At 43.5% G+C, this 15,124-nt stretch overlaps 1 protein-coding gene across 2 annotated transcripts; it reads right to left on the bottom strand.

The window, feature by feature from the left end:
- Position 1: 1 nt before the first annotated feature.
- Positions 2-14,363, bottom strand: cpsf1 (cleavage and polyadenylation specific factor 1). 2 transcript variants are annotated; one of them, XM_008421374.3, is made up of 38 exons: positions 14,196-14,363; positions 13,686-13,851; positions 13,573-13,600; positions 13,353-13,486; positions 13,190-13,270; positions 12,185-12,336; positions 11,945-12,091; positions 11,721-11,860; positions 11,460-11,570; positions 10,354-10,447; positions 10,194-10,281; positions 9,949-10,098; positions 9,818-9,869; positions 9,663-9,736; positions 9,300-9,374; positions 9,145-9,225; positions 8,794-8,889; positions 8,525-8,701; positions 8,100-8,241; positions 7,796-7,974; positions 7,522-7,661; positions 6,568-6,748; positions 6,258-6,464; positions 6,088-6,177; positions 5,867-6,013; positions 5,630-5,782; positions 3,813-3,929; positions 3,450-3,540; positions 3,202-3,286; positions 1,718-1,859; positions 1,485-1,637; positions 1,223-1,399; positions 1,078-1,144; positions 944-991; positions 711-866; positions 505-634; positions 271-409; positions 2-187 (listed from the first exon to the last, which is right to left on the bottom strand). In XM_008421374.3, exons 2-38 carry the CDS (start codon positions 13,827-13,829, stop codon positions 140-142), a joined length of 4,416 nt encoding a protein of 1,471 aa, XP_008419596.1. In that variant the 5' UTR covers positions 13,830-13,851; positions 14,196-14,363; the 3' UTR covers positions 2-139. The 2 variants fall into 2 exon arrangements, with proteins under 2 accessions (XP_008419596.1, XP_081469108.1); XM_081612982.1 differs by having other exon boundaries at positions 9,663-9,869.
- Positions 14,364-15,124: the final 761 nt, after the last annotated feature.

Raw genomic sequence — 15,124 nt, 5'->3', positions numbered from 1 at the left:
AAATGTTTTCTTCTCCTTTTTTTAATACAAAATATTCTAAGAAAACAAGGTGGACTTCTGAATAACAAAAAAACACAAAAGATGGTATCTGCACCGAGAACGCGACAAGCGTTTCGAACCGACGGGAATGTTAGAACGCTCAGAAATGAGCGGTTACTCTGTCGATTTCCAGAAGATCGTCCATGATCTGCAAAGAGACGAAAAGAACACGTGAAAAAAAAAAAGAAGCTCCCGTTTGAGGAGAAGCGATCAGAACTCGGGCGCACTCACGATGTCCTGCGTGGTGCCGATCTTCTTGGCCAGCTCGCTGCGCTCCATGGTGCTGAGGTACACGTACTTGCTGAGGAGTTCTCCGTCCAGGACGTTCCTCACGGCGTTCTGAAGACTCCGTCTGTCGCAGTGCATCATTCTAAACAACGGCAGGAAAGGTGAAGTAATGTGTGCTGAAATTCTTTTCATTCTAGAAAGCTGAAGATAAAAAACCAAAAAAAACCAAAACAAAACCTGAAGGCTTTTGGATTGAGACCGGCGTGATGAGGCAGCAAACTGTTGAGGGCATTCTGCAACATCAGCAGGCGACGGTATGTCTTCTCAGGCATGGGAAGCAGCAGCCCAATCCCTCCGTCCAGCGTCGCTGCAGGAACCGATGTTTTCATGTTAGCAAAGAGAAGAGGAGATGCGAAAACCTTGCGGGATGAGCTGCATCTTACCAAACCACGAGATCTGCTTGTTGTCCCAGGTGAGAGCCTTCTTGCTGCCGGAGTCCAGCGATCCGCGGCACGGCATCCGCCACAACGTGTTAACGTGCGCGCCGGCGTTGAAGTCGGCTCGCCTCAGCAGGCGCATTCCTCCGAAGCTCTCTTTGGCTGCAAACACATGTCACAAGCTTAACACTTTTATTTACCGAAGTCCTGGTGTTTCAGATCAGACTGCAGCGACCCACCTTCAGGTAAATACATGTACACGAACAGGTTCTTGTCTCGATCAGACACTGTAAAAACCAGGGGGAAAAACTCAAAGGTCTGCGAGACGGAACATTTGAGCGGTCTGTTATCTAGAGGTCGTTAGGAATTTTACCCAGGAATCCAAGCTGGTTGTTGTCCACCATGAATTCAATGCTGTAGACTTCTAAGGGCTTGGCGTCCTGTTCAGACAAAATGAAACGGGTTCAATTTAACACAGCAACAGATAAGAGTTGCTGTGAGGAAGAGCCTCGGCTCACCCTGCTGACGAGCGACAGCGTCTTGCTCTCCTCCTGGTAGCGCAGCAGAGAGATGCTCTTCATCAGATCCGCTGCCAGGATGAAGTTCTTGATGCTGATCATCTGGTGGATGTAGAGCTGCGTGTCGATGAAGGCCATGCCTGTCAGGTCGTTGTCCTTCAGGACCCACAGGAAGATCTACAGGGAACACGGACGTCGTCGTCACCCTTGTTTCTGCTATTTGAAACTCTACAGCTTTCTTCTGTGTGTGTGTTTTTGGGACCTTTTGGCCAATGGCTGACACCAGGTACCCATGGCAGTGGCACAGGGCCGTCACCGGTCCCTTCTGCTCCTTTTCATATAGCACTTTAAACTTGTTCTTGGTGAGGGGCTGGCCTGGCTCTGGGACCACCTCTATCACGTCCAGGATCAGGATCTGAACACAAACAGACGCTGTGAGAGAAACAAAAGCCATGTGGCATCAAAGTTGAGTCTGCAGAGGTATGACCCGCTCACCCTCCCCCTGCAGGTGACCTCCTCCCCCTGCATCACACAGGTTCCTGCTGCGATGTAGCCTTTCAGTCCTGATACTGTCTCCTGACTCCTCAAGGCCACCGTCTTCATACAGGTCACATGCTCCCACTCCTCCAGGTCGATCCTGAAGGAGATAAGATAAAAGTGTTCAGAATACCTTTCAACTACGAATGTCGTATCTCAAAGATGAATTTTAATGCTGTTTTTTATTTAGAATAAGATCAGAGGAGATGGGGCAGGACATCTGGGATGGCGCTCTGACAAGGACCAACCATAGTCTCTGTGTCAGACCGGCCATTGTACCGTTTAAAGTCTTCCACCATCCAGCCAATATACTATATAGCATACTGCAGTGTAAACATGTATTTGGTGTAGTAGTTGTCAAAAAAAATAAAGCATACGGTTACGGAATAGACACAGGATTATAATTTCATTCGCATTACTAGCTGGAAGGAGAACACTGGAAGTCAATCGTCTTTAAGAGGCTCTGCTGGAGGCTGGCACAGAGCATCCCGATCTGTAATAGTCACCTCCTTCACTACGTCCTGGCTGGGCGAGAGAGCAGCTGAGCCAGGACGTAGTTTTGGTTGTTTATCCTTACAGCCATGAGAATACACAACTCCCAACTAATGAACTGCACTGTCTGTGGCAGATTGCACATCTGCCTCTTTGGCGTCATTGTACACTGAAATTCATATTCTTATTTCACTCTATAATTTACTGTATTTTGTGTTACTTGGGCAAAATAATTACCCTGTAAGGATCAATAAAGTGATCTGAGTCCATAGGGACTCAGAGCTTTCATGCACATTTACTTGAAGCCCAGCACAAATGTTGTCCCCCTCTAAACACTTTGTATGTGTACATATATGTTTTTCTCTTTTGAATACATTCACTTTTTCATAACTTTTTTTCTCCTTTTTGACTGGTGTCCATGAGGTTCAGCTTGACTGGAGTTGGGTGGGAAACCAGTGACTTATTTTGTATTTCTGCTTTACATGTGAACATTGATACTGATGTTCAAAAATAAAGGAAGAAATCATTAAACAAACAATAATTCAAAACCACTACAATATTTCATTCTGCTTCGAAAGTCTCAAATATTTCATCGCAAGATGGATTTGTTTATAGAGAGTAGGAGAATTGATTAAGGCCAACATGATCTACAGGTGGCAAGTTCAATCACTTAGCAAACAATAAAAAACTAGAGATTCTGGAGAAGTAAATGTGTGACTTCACCTCTTCTTTTGCACAGTAGAGTGTGAACGCACAGCAAATCAATGTTACTTCATTAACCTTGAGGTGAACCAGTCACGGTTTTAATTACTGTTGGCAGAGTTTCTAAATGAGCTGAGACCAGGATAAACTACCTCCTGGTTCCAGCTGCCCTGACTGAAATGAAGTGAGCCTGAATTAATTGTCCTCTGCCCGACTGAGGCAGCAGAGCCTTGCGGAGATGTTTTTACCTTGTGTTGGGAATGGTCTCCCAGCTAACAGGAGAGATGAGCTGGATGGAGAACTTCTCCTGCTGAGGGTTAATGTGGCGCTCGTCTGCAGAGAGGATCAGGAGAAACGGCAGGAGACGGATCAACATGCTGATTTCTACCATACATTCCAGACGTTCCTCCTCTGTTTTTAACACCAGCTCACAAGAGCTTAAAGCTTAAAGCTCACTGGATGATTAAACCAACAGAAAATGTGTGTTTTCTCCGACCTCTCTCTATGGTTTCAAACTCCTTCTCCTCTCCCGTCATTCTGGGGATGCGAGTGCACAGCTCTTTCACACTTGTGCACACAGCGTACACCTGAAATCCAACAGAAGGGAAGAAAGAAAAAAAAACTGTAGCATCAAAGAATAATCCCTTCAGAGTCGCTCGCATTGATTTTTTTTTCTTCCTCCCTTTTTGCTTTAAGAAAACTTCAAGGCCAGAAGCCTTTCATGTCGAACTTTTCAAAGCGGCTCGACCCGTGTGGCTTTATTCTGCCTCGTGTTACCGAGGCGGAGGCGTGAAAGACTGGGGAGGGTTTTATTAGTTGAATTCACACCAATGAAGCGCTTGACGCTGAGGAGCCTTACCTTGCTTTCCACGTGGTAGGAGACATAGTGCACCGTGCACCTCAGGGGGATCTTCCTGACGGGCCAGGGGGCGTCGTAGGACAGGTAGGTGGGGAGGACGCTGATCCTCAGCTCGCCCTGTGGGAGAAACGGTCAAACATGAGGTGTTTGAACGCAAAAAGATTTAAAAACCAACAACTTTAATTGCTAAAAGTACATAATTAAATGCACAAGTTAGAATTGACATTGGATTTTCTCTTAACACGCATGCACATGCGTGCATCTTGCAGCCACTACAAACTGCAAGATACACACACACCCCCAGCAATAGCTGGTTAAATCACACACTCATGTCAGCATCAATAAGCTGCTCGCATTTCTTACTCCTCATCTTAGAATAAAAACTGCTCGGTTTCCTGGAACAGTCTTGGGTTTGATGCAGATTTCCTCAAATTTTAAATGGTAAATGGACTGAACTTGTATAGCGCTTTATCCGATCATTTTTGATCACTCAAAGCACTTTACACTAGAGCCACATTCACCCATGAGCACTCACAAACGCTCAACACATTTATACACTGATACGCAGCTCGGTAGGCAACTTGGGGTTGGGTGCCTTGCCCAGGGGCACATCGACATGTGGCAGGAGGAAGCTGGAATTGAACCTGCAGCCTTCCGATCGCAAGACGACTATTCTACCCACACAGCCACAGTCACCACTGTACAATACTGCTGAGGTGCAGTTTATTCTATTAGCTTATAGTCAGCCAGCTTTATTCACTCCAGGGTAAGTTTTCATATTCATTTGGGGTGGAAATTGTTTCTACCAGAATTGCCATGTAAAATACATGGCAATGTATTTTACATGTCCATGTAAAATACATTGCCCATTTTAAGTAAGTGTTTCAATTTACTAAAATCAGGATTTATTTGGGATCATTTTCCTGTTGAAACACTCAAGTTTAACTATTTGAAGGACTTTTCTGACCATGTTCAGGAACCATCAAAGCTAAAGTAAATCGTGAACTGCATGGTGCTGGATCACCAGTACCAGAATTGTCAAATACTATTTGTTCAGCAGTGAGCACCGCTAACTAAAACGTTAGTTATGCTAGCCCTAAAGCACTAATAATAAACATTACTTCCACTGACGCTAAAGCGCTACACCACCATAATATATAGCCACCACTAATGCTAAAGTGCTACACCACCATGGGATTCAATGGAACTTTATGGTAAACCGCTACACCACCGCGGTATTTAGTGGAAGCTATAGCTAAAGCACTCTACCAACACAGTATTTAGCCAAAGCTAATGCTAAATACATGATATTTAGAAGAAGAAATGCTAAAGTGTAAAATCCTCATTGACTTTAGCAGAAGCTAATACTAAAGACCTACACCGTCACAGTATTTAGTGAGAGCTAATGCTGAAGTACTAGAACAATAAGGTATTTAGATGAAGCTAATGCTAAAGTGCTAACTTCAATTCAAATTATATCTGCCCTTCAAAGGCCAATCTAAAACACCAATTTAATTTCAACAGTTTACATGTTCAACAATGCCCTTAGGTATTATATTAATGTTTACATCTCATCCTCTACTGTCCATGTTTTACTTTGTTCCTGTATGTTTCATTTGAAATACAGATATGCAAAGAAGAGCAAAAATATCCTTCAAAATAAGATGTTTTATATTTAACGTCTTACAATTCCGCTGGATTCAATACAAAGTTACCCAAATAACAAACAGAGCACACATTTAGACTTTATAGGTAAATAAGCTGATTGATTAGCCTTTGAGACCTAGCTGAATTAAAGCGTACTGTAATCACTTTACCTGCTTGTTGAAGTAAAGGAAGCCTTTCGGACAGTTGATGTTGTGGAAGGGAGAGAAGGACTCGATGGGTCCGTCGATGCTCATGGGATGGAGCCTCAGTGCTCCTCGTGAGGTGATGAGCATCCAGTGAGGAGACGGTCCGCAGATGAATACCTGTCCCAACCAGGATGGCAAAAAGTTAAGTCTTCACATCGTGAAGTGAGGTTCCTAAATATTCTTCATGTATCTGATTCGTACCCCTGAATAACCAGAGATGTCCTCGAAGTATCTAAACCTAGAAATGCGACTTTTCACCGCCGGGCTCTCCTCCGTACCGCCGCTGTCTGTCTTCTTGTCTTTCTTCAGCTTGGATTTCTTTTCTCGGAAGTTGATGTTGTGGTGAACCTGCTCAGACGGACAGAGTCGCTGTTAACCCTGACTTCTACAAAGACGACATGTTCGCTGCTTGTAGCTCGTACTTTTTTGAAGCGAACTTTCAGGTTGTTTTGTGGCTGCTGCTGGTCGTATGGGAACGCCTCATAAATCAGAAGCTCGTTCTCCACGTACACCTAAAAAAACCGAAGGAGTTTGAAGTTATTTTTTTAGTCTAGAAATTAAAAATTGAGTGCAACCAAAGTTAAGAACTCGCCAGCAAGTATGGCCTGCTGCGATTGTTGCCCAGTGAAACCAAAGCGACTTCTTTGATCAGTGGGAACTCTCCCTGTCGAGCCACTTCCTCCTTTTTACCCTCTCCCTGAGCAGCCGATTGGCCGGAGGAACTGTCCACCAGTACTCTCTGGCCTACTGGGAAGTTCTTGACCAGGAAGACCAAACGCCAGTCTGGTAGCTGGAAAATCTGTTTTTGGAAAGACAAGAGAAGGGTCAAAAATGTTAGACCTACATGCCTGAAACCTTATGAATATTCTTTCCCTCAGTCAACTGGAAGAAAACCAGCATACCTCCATCACGCCGTTGTCCCTGATGATCACACACCAGTGGGATGGCTCTGCTTTGCTTGGGTTTCCCTCACTCGTACCAGGTGCAGGTCCGGCGGAGCCGCGGCTCATTTCCTCTTTAGCAGGTGCAGCGTTGGTGCCAGACTCTCCGTACAGCATTTCCTCCTCATCATCCACGGTGTTGCTGCACAAACATGAATGATATTCTGTAGGTTTTGCTGACTAACATTTAAGACTTTTTAAGGCCGTTACAAATGGAATTTAAGACATTTAGCATGACAGAAATGTAGGGAGAAAAAGAAAAACGCAAATAAATACATCGTATGTATTGTTGGCAATAGAAGTGGACCAATGGCAACGTTGAACATCGTCCAGACAACAAATTTGCATTTATCCATGACGGACGTTAAAAAAAAAAAAGCTGCTCAGGGTTTCCGTGAGGTTTCAACACTTCAAATTGAATTTAAGACGTGCAACATCACAAAAATGCACACAATAATGCAAATAAATAAATTGTATGGGTTGGCAACAGAAGCAAGCCAATGGTGAAGACAAATATCATTCAGTCAACTGGTGATAAATTTGCACATACCCACAATGGATGTAAAATAGCTAACCAGCTAGCTAGCTAGTTGCTGATATACCCCAATAATGGTATATCAGCGACTAGCTACAGTAGCTGCTACCACCTCTAGTCACAGGATGCAGTGAAGATGGTCTGCATGTTCATATAACAGTTAAAACAGAATGAGATTAAATAGTCCCGCCACAGCTAAATTTAAGTGACTAAAGCATTTAAAGTCAACTTATTTTTTTCCATTCAAATGAACTTCAGACATTTTAAGGTCTTAAATGAACATAGATGAATTTAAGAATTTTAGAGACTTTTTAAGGATGTGCAGACACCCTGTTAAACCAGGAGGCTTAAGGCCCAATAAAAGTGACGGGCGTTCCTACCTGAGGTCCTGGTAAACAGTCTCTGCCTCTGACTGACTCCTGGTGAGGAAGTCTTCTTTGGTGGAGGAACTCGTTTTGTTTTCTGTGGTGAACATGCCGCTGACATCTCGGTACGCGCACAGTGCGATCACACGGGATTGCTTTGGAATAGAAACAAACAGTTCGACATGACAGCGTTTAGGGCTCTAAAAGAAGTCTGCAATTCTGATGCAACTTTTAAAAACCTGATACTTCTAACCTATAACCTTCTGAAAAGAGAGAATGCTTCACTCACGGTGGAAATCTGAGGTTTCTGCAGGGCCAGTCGGTGGGTTTTTCCCATGTAGGAGTCGCTCTTCAGCACAAACATGGTGACCACGCCCTCGGCCGTCATGATGACCACGTAGGGGTCCGCCACAGAGCAATGTACGATGGGGGAGCCCAGGTCCACTGGGATAAAGTGGAGCTGTTTCACTGAAAGCCAAGCAGATTAGAAACCAGTAAGCAGGAGAAAAATCATTTCACTGGAAGGATTAAGATCCGAAGTTTGCTTAAGATCTTCCGTTCATGACTGGAGTCTTTACACGTGGAGATTTTACCTCCTTCCAGAAGTCGAAGGCCCATGGGTGAAACCTGGATGATGTACTGGTCGTCGCCGATGTTTCCAGCGAACACCGTCGGGCCCTGAGTGGCAAACCCGCTGGTGTCCAGCTCCATGATTTCCTGACCCGTTTGAAGGATCTACAAGTAAGCATTGGAGGCAAGATACCACCTGATTACTGGGCTTGTCTCATTAAGTTTTACTGAATGATAAATTGTCCCAGCAATTATTGTGATATTGTTGTTTTGAGAGCATTTTCAAGTTATACGTTGTCATTTTCATAAAATACTGGCCTAAATCTTTATTCTAAGAAGGTGACAACATACTGCTTGAAAATGATCTCAAAGACGTAAAACCGAACATAATGTGAAAAAGGCGCCTCAGCATTTACAGGTTTGTATGTATAAAAGCCTGCGTTCCTACCATGGTGGAATCCTCTCTGCTCAGAATGAGGAAGCCGTGTTTTTTGGCATCGTCCTCCATGGGAGGTTCCGTCTTCTCCTCCTCTTTCTCCGGCTCTTCTTTGTCCTTCTCGACCTCTTCACAATCCTCCTTAACTTCGGTCTTTCCTCCGTCCTCTGACTCATCACTTTTGGAGGTCTAGAAAGCGACACAATGCGGCAAGAAAAAATGAGGACAACCCTGAATTTAACATGCCAGAAAACCTCAGTCCCTTCTGAAACGACTCCTACTTTCTTGTCTTCCTTGACCTCACTCGAGACAACAGTCCACATGTCTTGGCAGCCTGGCAGCTCGAAAGTAGTGACCACCTGAGGTCGAATGCTCCTCTACGGAGAGAACGGAAGCAAAAGGAAAGGGACGATTGAAGCAGGTTTAACAAACAGCAGATGGATGCTGTATCTGGGGTGTTTACAGGCTACTCCATGGATCTCTGAGGCAGCCCTGGTAAACCCAGACTTCCCTTTAGCACCGTCGCAGGACCTGCGGCAGACGGCCCTCGCCACCGCAGGTTTTAGGACGGCGCGGCAACGCTAGTCTGGTACACGACGACGATGCAGCGACGCGGAGACAAAGGGTTTTACCTGGAGGACGGACAGCGCGCCGTTTTTACCGTAACCGGAGCACACGACGACCTCCAGGTCAGGCTCAGGGTTGCTCTGGAACTGCAGGGGGAAAAAATGGTCAATTTCAGTCCGAGTACAAAGTCTGACATTGGGATAAGGAAGTGTGTGTTTACCTCCTCCGACAGGAAGGCGGGCTCGCCCATGGAGGCATTCGCACAAGGCCCGATGTTGAGGATGCTATCACACACCTGGGGGAAAATACACACACGTTCCCTGTAAACGGTCCAACTTAAACAGAAAGTGACTTTTCAGGTGGTTCTAGTTTGTCCTTCCTTCTGCCTTTTCTACTGTTTTTGCAAATTGAAATCATGCTGGTTGCTGATGTTCTTCCACACGTCTGCCTTGCTTTTGCAATAATTCGGTGTCGTTTTGTTTTAATAACTTAAAAGAACGATTTAATTAAAAAAATTCCATATTTAATCCTGTTTAAATCTGCAGCTACTAGAGATAAAACAAAAAAGCATGAACTTTTTCACCTCAAACGAGTAGGTGGCCAGCTGGGTGCCTGACTGGGCCTCACTTCCGTACACCTCGATCTCGTCCACCTCGTCTGAAAACCACAAAGACGTCAGCCGATCAGCTCGTATAGTGCTCAGTGCTACGACGTCACATGAGGCGACGGTGGCTTTACCTGTCCAGTTGGCGGAAGACTCTACGCGCTTCTTTTTGACTGGTGGTTCCTCCTGGAAGTCATCAGCAGCCAAGTGTTAAAGTCAGAATGAAAGCTGTAAAGTCGTGGCGTATCATAGAAGCCCAACTCGCCTGCTTTTCTGCCTCTTTCTCCTTCTCTTTGTCCTGCTTGTCTTTGCCTTCCTCCGCCGGCGTCTCCTGCAGCTTCTCCGTGTACTTCAGCAGCAGCGAGTTTCCGAGGCGGGAACCGAGAAAGAGGTAGCCGGGCTCCATGGTTACCATCTGAATGAGGGAAAGAATGCAGTGACATCGAACCTTTTCTTTAAGGAAGAACGGAGGAGAACCAGCGTTGCTAGCATTTAAACCGGAGAACCTACGCATGTCGTGAGGACGCTGGCTGCTGCTTTGTCGAAGTGGAAAGCCCTCACGCTTCTCATGCCGTCTGTTATGAGTGTCAACACGTAGCTGCAAGGAAACCACAGTCGGTGAAGAATCCCAAAAGTCGCATACTTTCTAAAGACGTCTAAGGGAACTCACATTTCCCCTCCTCTCAGTGAGATCACCATCTTGTCATAGGCGATAAAGTCAGACTGAGAACAGTCCAGGGCGATCTTTACTTCTTCGTGGACACCTGTGAGTAACAAACACTTTGTTTAGAGACGATCACTGAATTTCTAAAGGTATATTTACAGCATTATACAGACTACCGATGTTAAAGCTAAAATTATTCAGGTTTCAATTGTTTTTGAAAAAAAAGATCTATTCTTCAAAAATACGTAGAGAGAACATTACAATGATCTCTTGTATCAGTTGCTGGTTTTTGGATCAAACAAACAGTCAAGGATTACAGATGAGAAGTTATAAGAAATGTCTTTATCTCCGGCTCAGTTAAAAGGATTTTAACCCGCCTGCAGCTAGTGAAAGAAGAAAACGAGGAGCAGGAATTTCAGCTGACGAGACGTAACATAAACAGAAAATTGCAAAGAAAACACCATGAAGTCAACAATTGAACAACTGAGTGCCAAATATTCAATTGATGAATTGAACAATTTAGCTTCAATTTCTTTAGCTTTAGCTTTCACATAAGCTAAAGTGGAAGCTAATTTAAGAGAATCTGATTCTGTTAAATAACTTATTGGTGAAGCACTTTAGCTTCTGCTAACTATCATGTTGGTAAACAATTTAGAATGAGCTTCAGTTAGATAACGTATTGTTGCTAAATACTGTGTTGGTGTAGCTTTAGCATTAGCAGAACCAATGTTTTTGATTACTGCTTTAGGGTTAAAGCAACTAAGTTTTTACTTAGCTGTGCCCATTGCTACATGTTAAGTTACTTGTGTGTGTGTGTGTGTGTGTATGAGTGTTTCAAGGTTTTCCATAAGAGAGATGCTGATGGCTAAAATGTCAACCTTAAGGCTTGATGTAGCAGGTTATCTAGAAGATGTCAGTGGCTTTGTCTATCAGTACTTAACTTATTTCAACCTTTTTTTAGTTACTATATTTATTTTTTGTAAAGCAGAGACTTTTTTTTTTTTGCTCTAGTTTTTGTTTCCCCCATTTAAAAATATTCCATAATTTACAAGACTACATTGAACTCCTGGTGTTGTGTAACAGAAAAAGCCGGTTTGGCTGATTTTGCTTACGTAGAGGGAAGGATGTGGTCCCATTGGTGAGAGAATTCAGAGAGACTCCGTACGGTGGGACGCTCTGGTTCAGATACAGCAGTGAATTCACAGCAAACACAACCACACCACCTAAGAAGATGTAACAGGATCAGAACACAGAGAGGCGACAATAACTTTACCAACAAAATCCACGTGCTAATTCAGATCCTAGATTCACAAAGGTAATGATCTTCACAACAAACTGTTAGCTGAGTGAGAGGGGGAAAAAAAAAGGCTCACCGATTGGTTTGGGAACAGCCATGACTTGTGTGCAATCAAAGGGCAGGTTGCTAAGCGACCAGATGACAGGATGGACCTTCTGCATGATGTTGAGGGAGATGGCCACGATGCTGCATGTGTCCTGACGAACGGCCACGCGCCTGGGAGAGGGATCACATCACAGGAAGTGAACGTTGCGTAAAAACAGATTATAAACACGTCCAGGAGTCACAACGCCGACTCACCCCGGCCACGTCTGGTTGGGCTCATACAGAATGAGCAGCGTCGGCTCGTAGTAACCGTGAAGGAACTTCATGTCGACAATGTTGAGCAGCTTCTCGTCTAACTCGCGAACGTCGATGATGTAACTGGGCAGGAAGCTGGATTTGGGTCTGCAGACGGTTCACACAACCAATTCCAACCAATGAGAACAACCGGAGACATGGAGACACGGAGGGGGAATTCTGCTGGAAGTTCAGTCCTACCCTTCTCCTACTCCGTTCTCCTGCTCGTCGGTAAGGGTGTCCTTCCGGAACGGTAGCACCACCAGCTTGGTGCCGTAGACGAGCATGACGGCGCAGCGGTTCTCTGGGTCAACGCGGACAATCGGGATGTGGACGTTCTGTACGAAGCCGTCCTGAAGACACAAAACAACGGGACGAGTTGAACATAAAACCCATCACCTTGTGTATATCATACACAACTGGCAATTTACGAGACAGAGCAAACGCAAACTGGTGAGAAAATGGTGGAGTTTTCCATTTTTTCTGAAAGTATGGCGGGGAACTGTCTTCATCCTCCTGGAGTAAATACTTTCAACACAATTTCAACTGGAAGGCTATAGAAAGGTGTGTCTATCAGCTTTGTATAGCTAGAGACTTAATTATCTTCAGCTACTAGCAAAGTCTGGCCACAGACTCTGGTCTAATCTGACACCTTTATAATTAAAAAAATCCCTTTTGGACTCAGTCCAGCTAAGAAAAACTTGCTTACAAATGTTACATGATCTTTTGAAAAAAGATGGCTTATAATTTTTTGATTTATCTACCAAGTTTATCTGCCAAATGAAATGATGGTGTAAAAGCCATGATTTCATTTCTGTTTTTAGATTTTAAAATAAAGAACGACGCAACATATTTGCAATCAAGTGGACGGGTACATTTTCTTCTATGGGACGTTGATATTTATGGAAAATGAAATATTCTTTACTATAAGTTGTTTGGGCACGCTGTTTTGCTCTATATAGCTGACCAAAAACTAAAATAAAAATGAGATTACTAAAAAATATTACTGGTTACTTTAGTCATTCTTTTGACGAAATGTTCAACTGAAAGTTGTCCAGTCAACAGATTTTCCCACCTGAGTTATGAATCTCTGCATCTTCCCCAGAGTTATAACAAATCTGTGTTGGTCTCAAGCCCATTAAAATACACTGATATTTGTTGTTGCTATGTGACAACGTGTGGATTTAGGTGAGGTGGTGTGCTTACTCTCAGTTCTGGCTCCTCAAAGTAATGCAGCGAGAGAGTCTTGAGGTCATGAGTCCCAGTGTCGTACTCCACTACAGCCAGCTGGAGAGAGAACATGCACACATCACTTGAACTGAGCTGTTTGACAGTTTGTTTGAGCATCATTTGCTTAGGCAGTAGATACCTTTGCATCTTTAAAACTGAGAAGCAGCGCATCTCTGCTGGCCCCTATTAGCTGCACACTGGCCATGGACATGATGTTGCCAAAGACAGAAAAGGATGCCACCTGCTCCAGCTTCTCCTTACGAGTTTTAGCATCTGCAACACATTCAGAAAATCATTGTAAATGTTTTCTTCACTACTATTCATTCTTGTATTGTTGAGTGTCAGACGGACGGGCGTACCGGATGGCTTGTCAGTCTTGGAGGTGCTCTGCAATAATCACACACAAAAAATGTAAAGACACAGAACAACCCCTTTCAACAGACATTCACAAACAGGTCGAGCTGACAGCTACCTCCACATCATGGATGATCCTGTAGACGAAAAGCTGCGACGTTCCGGCGATGACCAGGTTTTTCTCCTTACTGGATATAAAGTTGCAGTAGACGGAAAACTCCACAGCGGTTGGGGTGTGGGCCTGTCTGTACACGGCATACATCCTGAGAGGTTCCCTTCAGCATCTGACAGGAGACAACAAATGTGTCAACACCTCTACTGCCCTTTTCCCACTGTTCAATTTAAATTGTTCCTCTGCTAGCATATTTACAAAACTGCTATTGCCACAGCCAGACAGTGAGCGCGTGCAAGGAAGTTGAAAGAGTACATAATGGGTTATTGGTCATTTTTATGTCATATTTTTAATATATTAATATAGTTAAGCCCTTGGTATGTCTGTAACGAAAATAAAGCAACTAGCAGCTTCAGTCGGTTCAGCTAGCATCATGCTCGTGTAGCTCAGTAGCTAGCATGTTCAGCGCTACGTCCAGGTTATCTAAGAAATTCTGAATTAAACTTATTAACGTACCTATATCCGATAAGTTATCTAAGCTTGACGCTTTATTAAGTGCCTCTTAATATACATTCAATCAGTCATATTTTTGTGTAAAAATGACTGTCAGCGCTGTTGCTAATAGCCAGGAAACCTGGCAGTTAGCTTTGTTGTGTTGCTCCCAGAGTTCTTGTTCTGCGAAGTAAGCAAAGGCATGAAGTCGTGCTGCTGCCCCCTACAGTTTAACATTTTAGAGACGTCAAAAAGCCCGAGCTCTGACATCTAGCCACAATTTACACTGTTTTCAAGAGAACAAGCAAAAAAAAAAAAAAAACTATAAACACATATGAATGTTGTAGGTTATTGAATATTTTTTATTCGTCATGTCTGTAATATCTGCTTTCTTACTTTTGTACCAATGTACCTACAATAGAACCCTACAGCCTTGGCATACTTCTTAATATTCTGTGTTCTGTTCTTTCGTTTACTGAATAATATAATTTAAAAAAATCATATTCACAAAAAGATTTGTGAATATGATCTTTGCCTATTTTCCCTCCAGCTTTGGTGAAGGTCAAACTATACTTGTCCACTATTTTTCTAAGTGTACAACCAAATATTTGAAGAATTTATTTAAAGAAAAATATTTTAAAAATAATTAGCTATGCGTTTGAGCTGATCAGTTTTTGGTTACATTTCTTTACTTACAAATTAACTGAAATAAATTACTTTTTTTTCTGTAAAAAAGATAAATGATGTTCCGAGGTTTACATGTGTCCTGCCTTTTCCCCGGAATATGATGATGAACATAACTATTGCAGAATTGTGCAGATTTTGGCATGATAATGCCGCCATACTGAGGTGTCAAGTGGACCAAGCACAAGTTTTTTACCCTGTGCGAAGTCCCAGCAGGGTTGCATTAACCCTGTGTGCTTTTAGCAGTATTTTTTTATGGTTTCGGGAAC

The sequence above is a fragment of the Poecilia reticulata genome, chromosome 11 (genome assembly GCF_904066995.2).
Source record: "Poecilia reticulata chromosome 11, P_reticulata-male-v2, whole genome shotgun sequence".
In the NCBI taxonomy this organism is placed as follows: Eukaryota; Metazoa; Chordata; class Actinopteri; order Cyprinodontiformes; family Poeciliidae; genus Poecilia; species Poecilia reticulata.
This window is presented reverse-complemented; position numbering and strand designations above follow the sequence as displayed.

Excerpts from the sequence above, each read along its gene's own strand:
- cpsf1 (XM_081612982.1), bottom strand. The coding sequence starts at position 13,829 with ATGTATGCCGTGTACAGACAGGCCCACACCCCAACCGCTGTGGAGTTT. Across the intron at positions 11,571-11,720 it reads GGCTGTTCCCAAACCAATCG|GTGGTGTGGTTGTGTTTGCT; the intron begins GTGAGCCTTTTT and ends ACATCTTCTTAG. Across the intron at positions 5,783-5,866 it reads ACATCTCTGGTTATTCAGGG|GTATTCATCTGCGGACCGTC; the intron begins GTACGAATCAGA and ends TGGTTGGGACAG.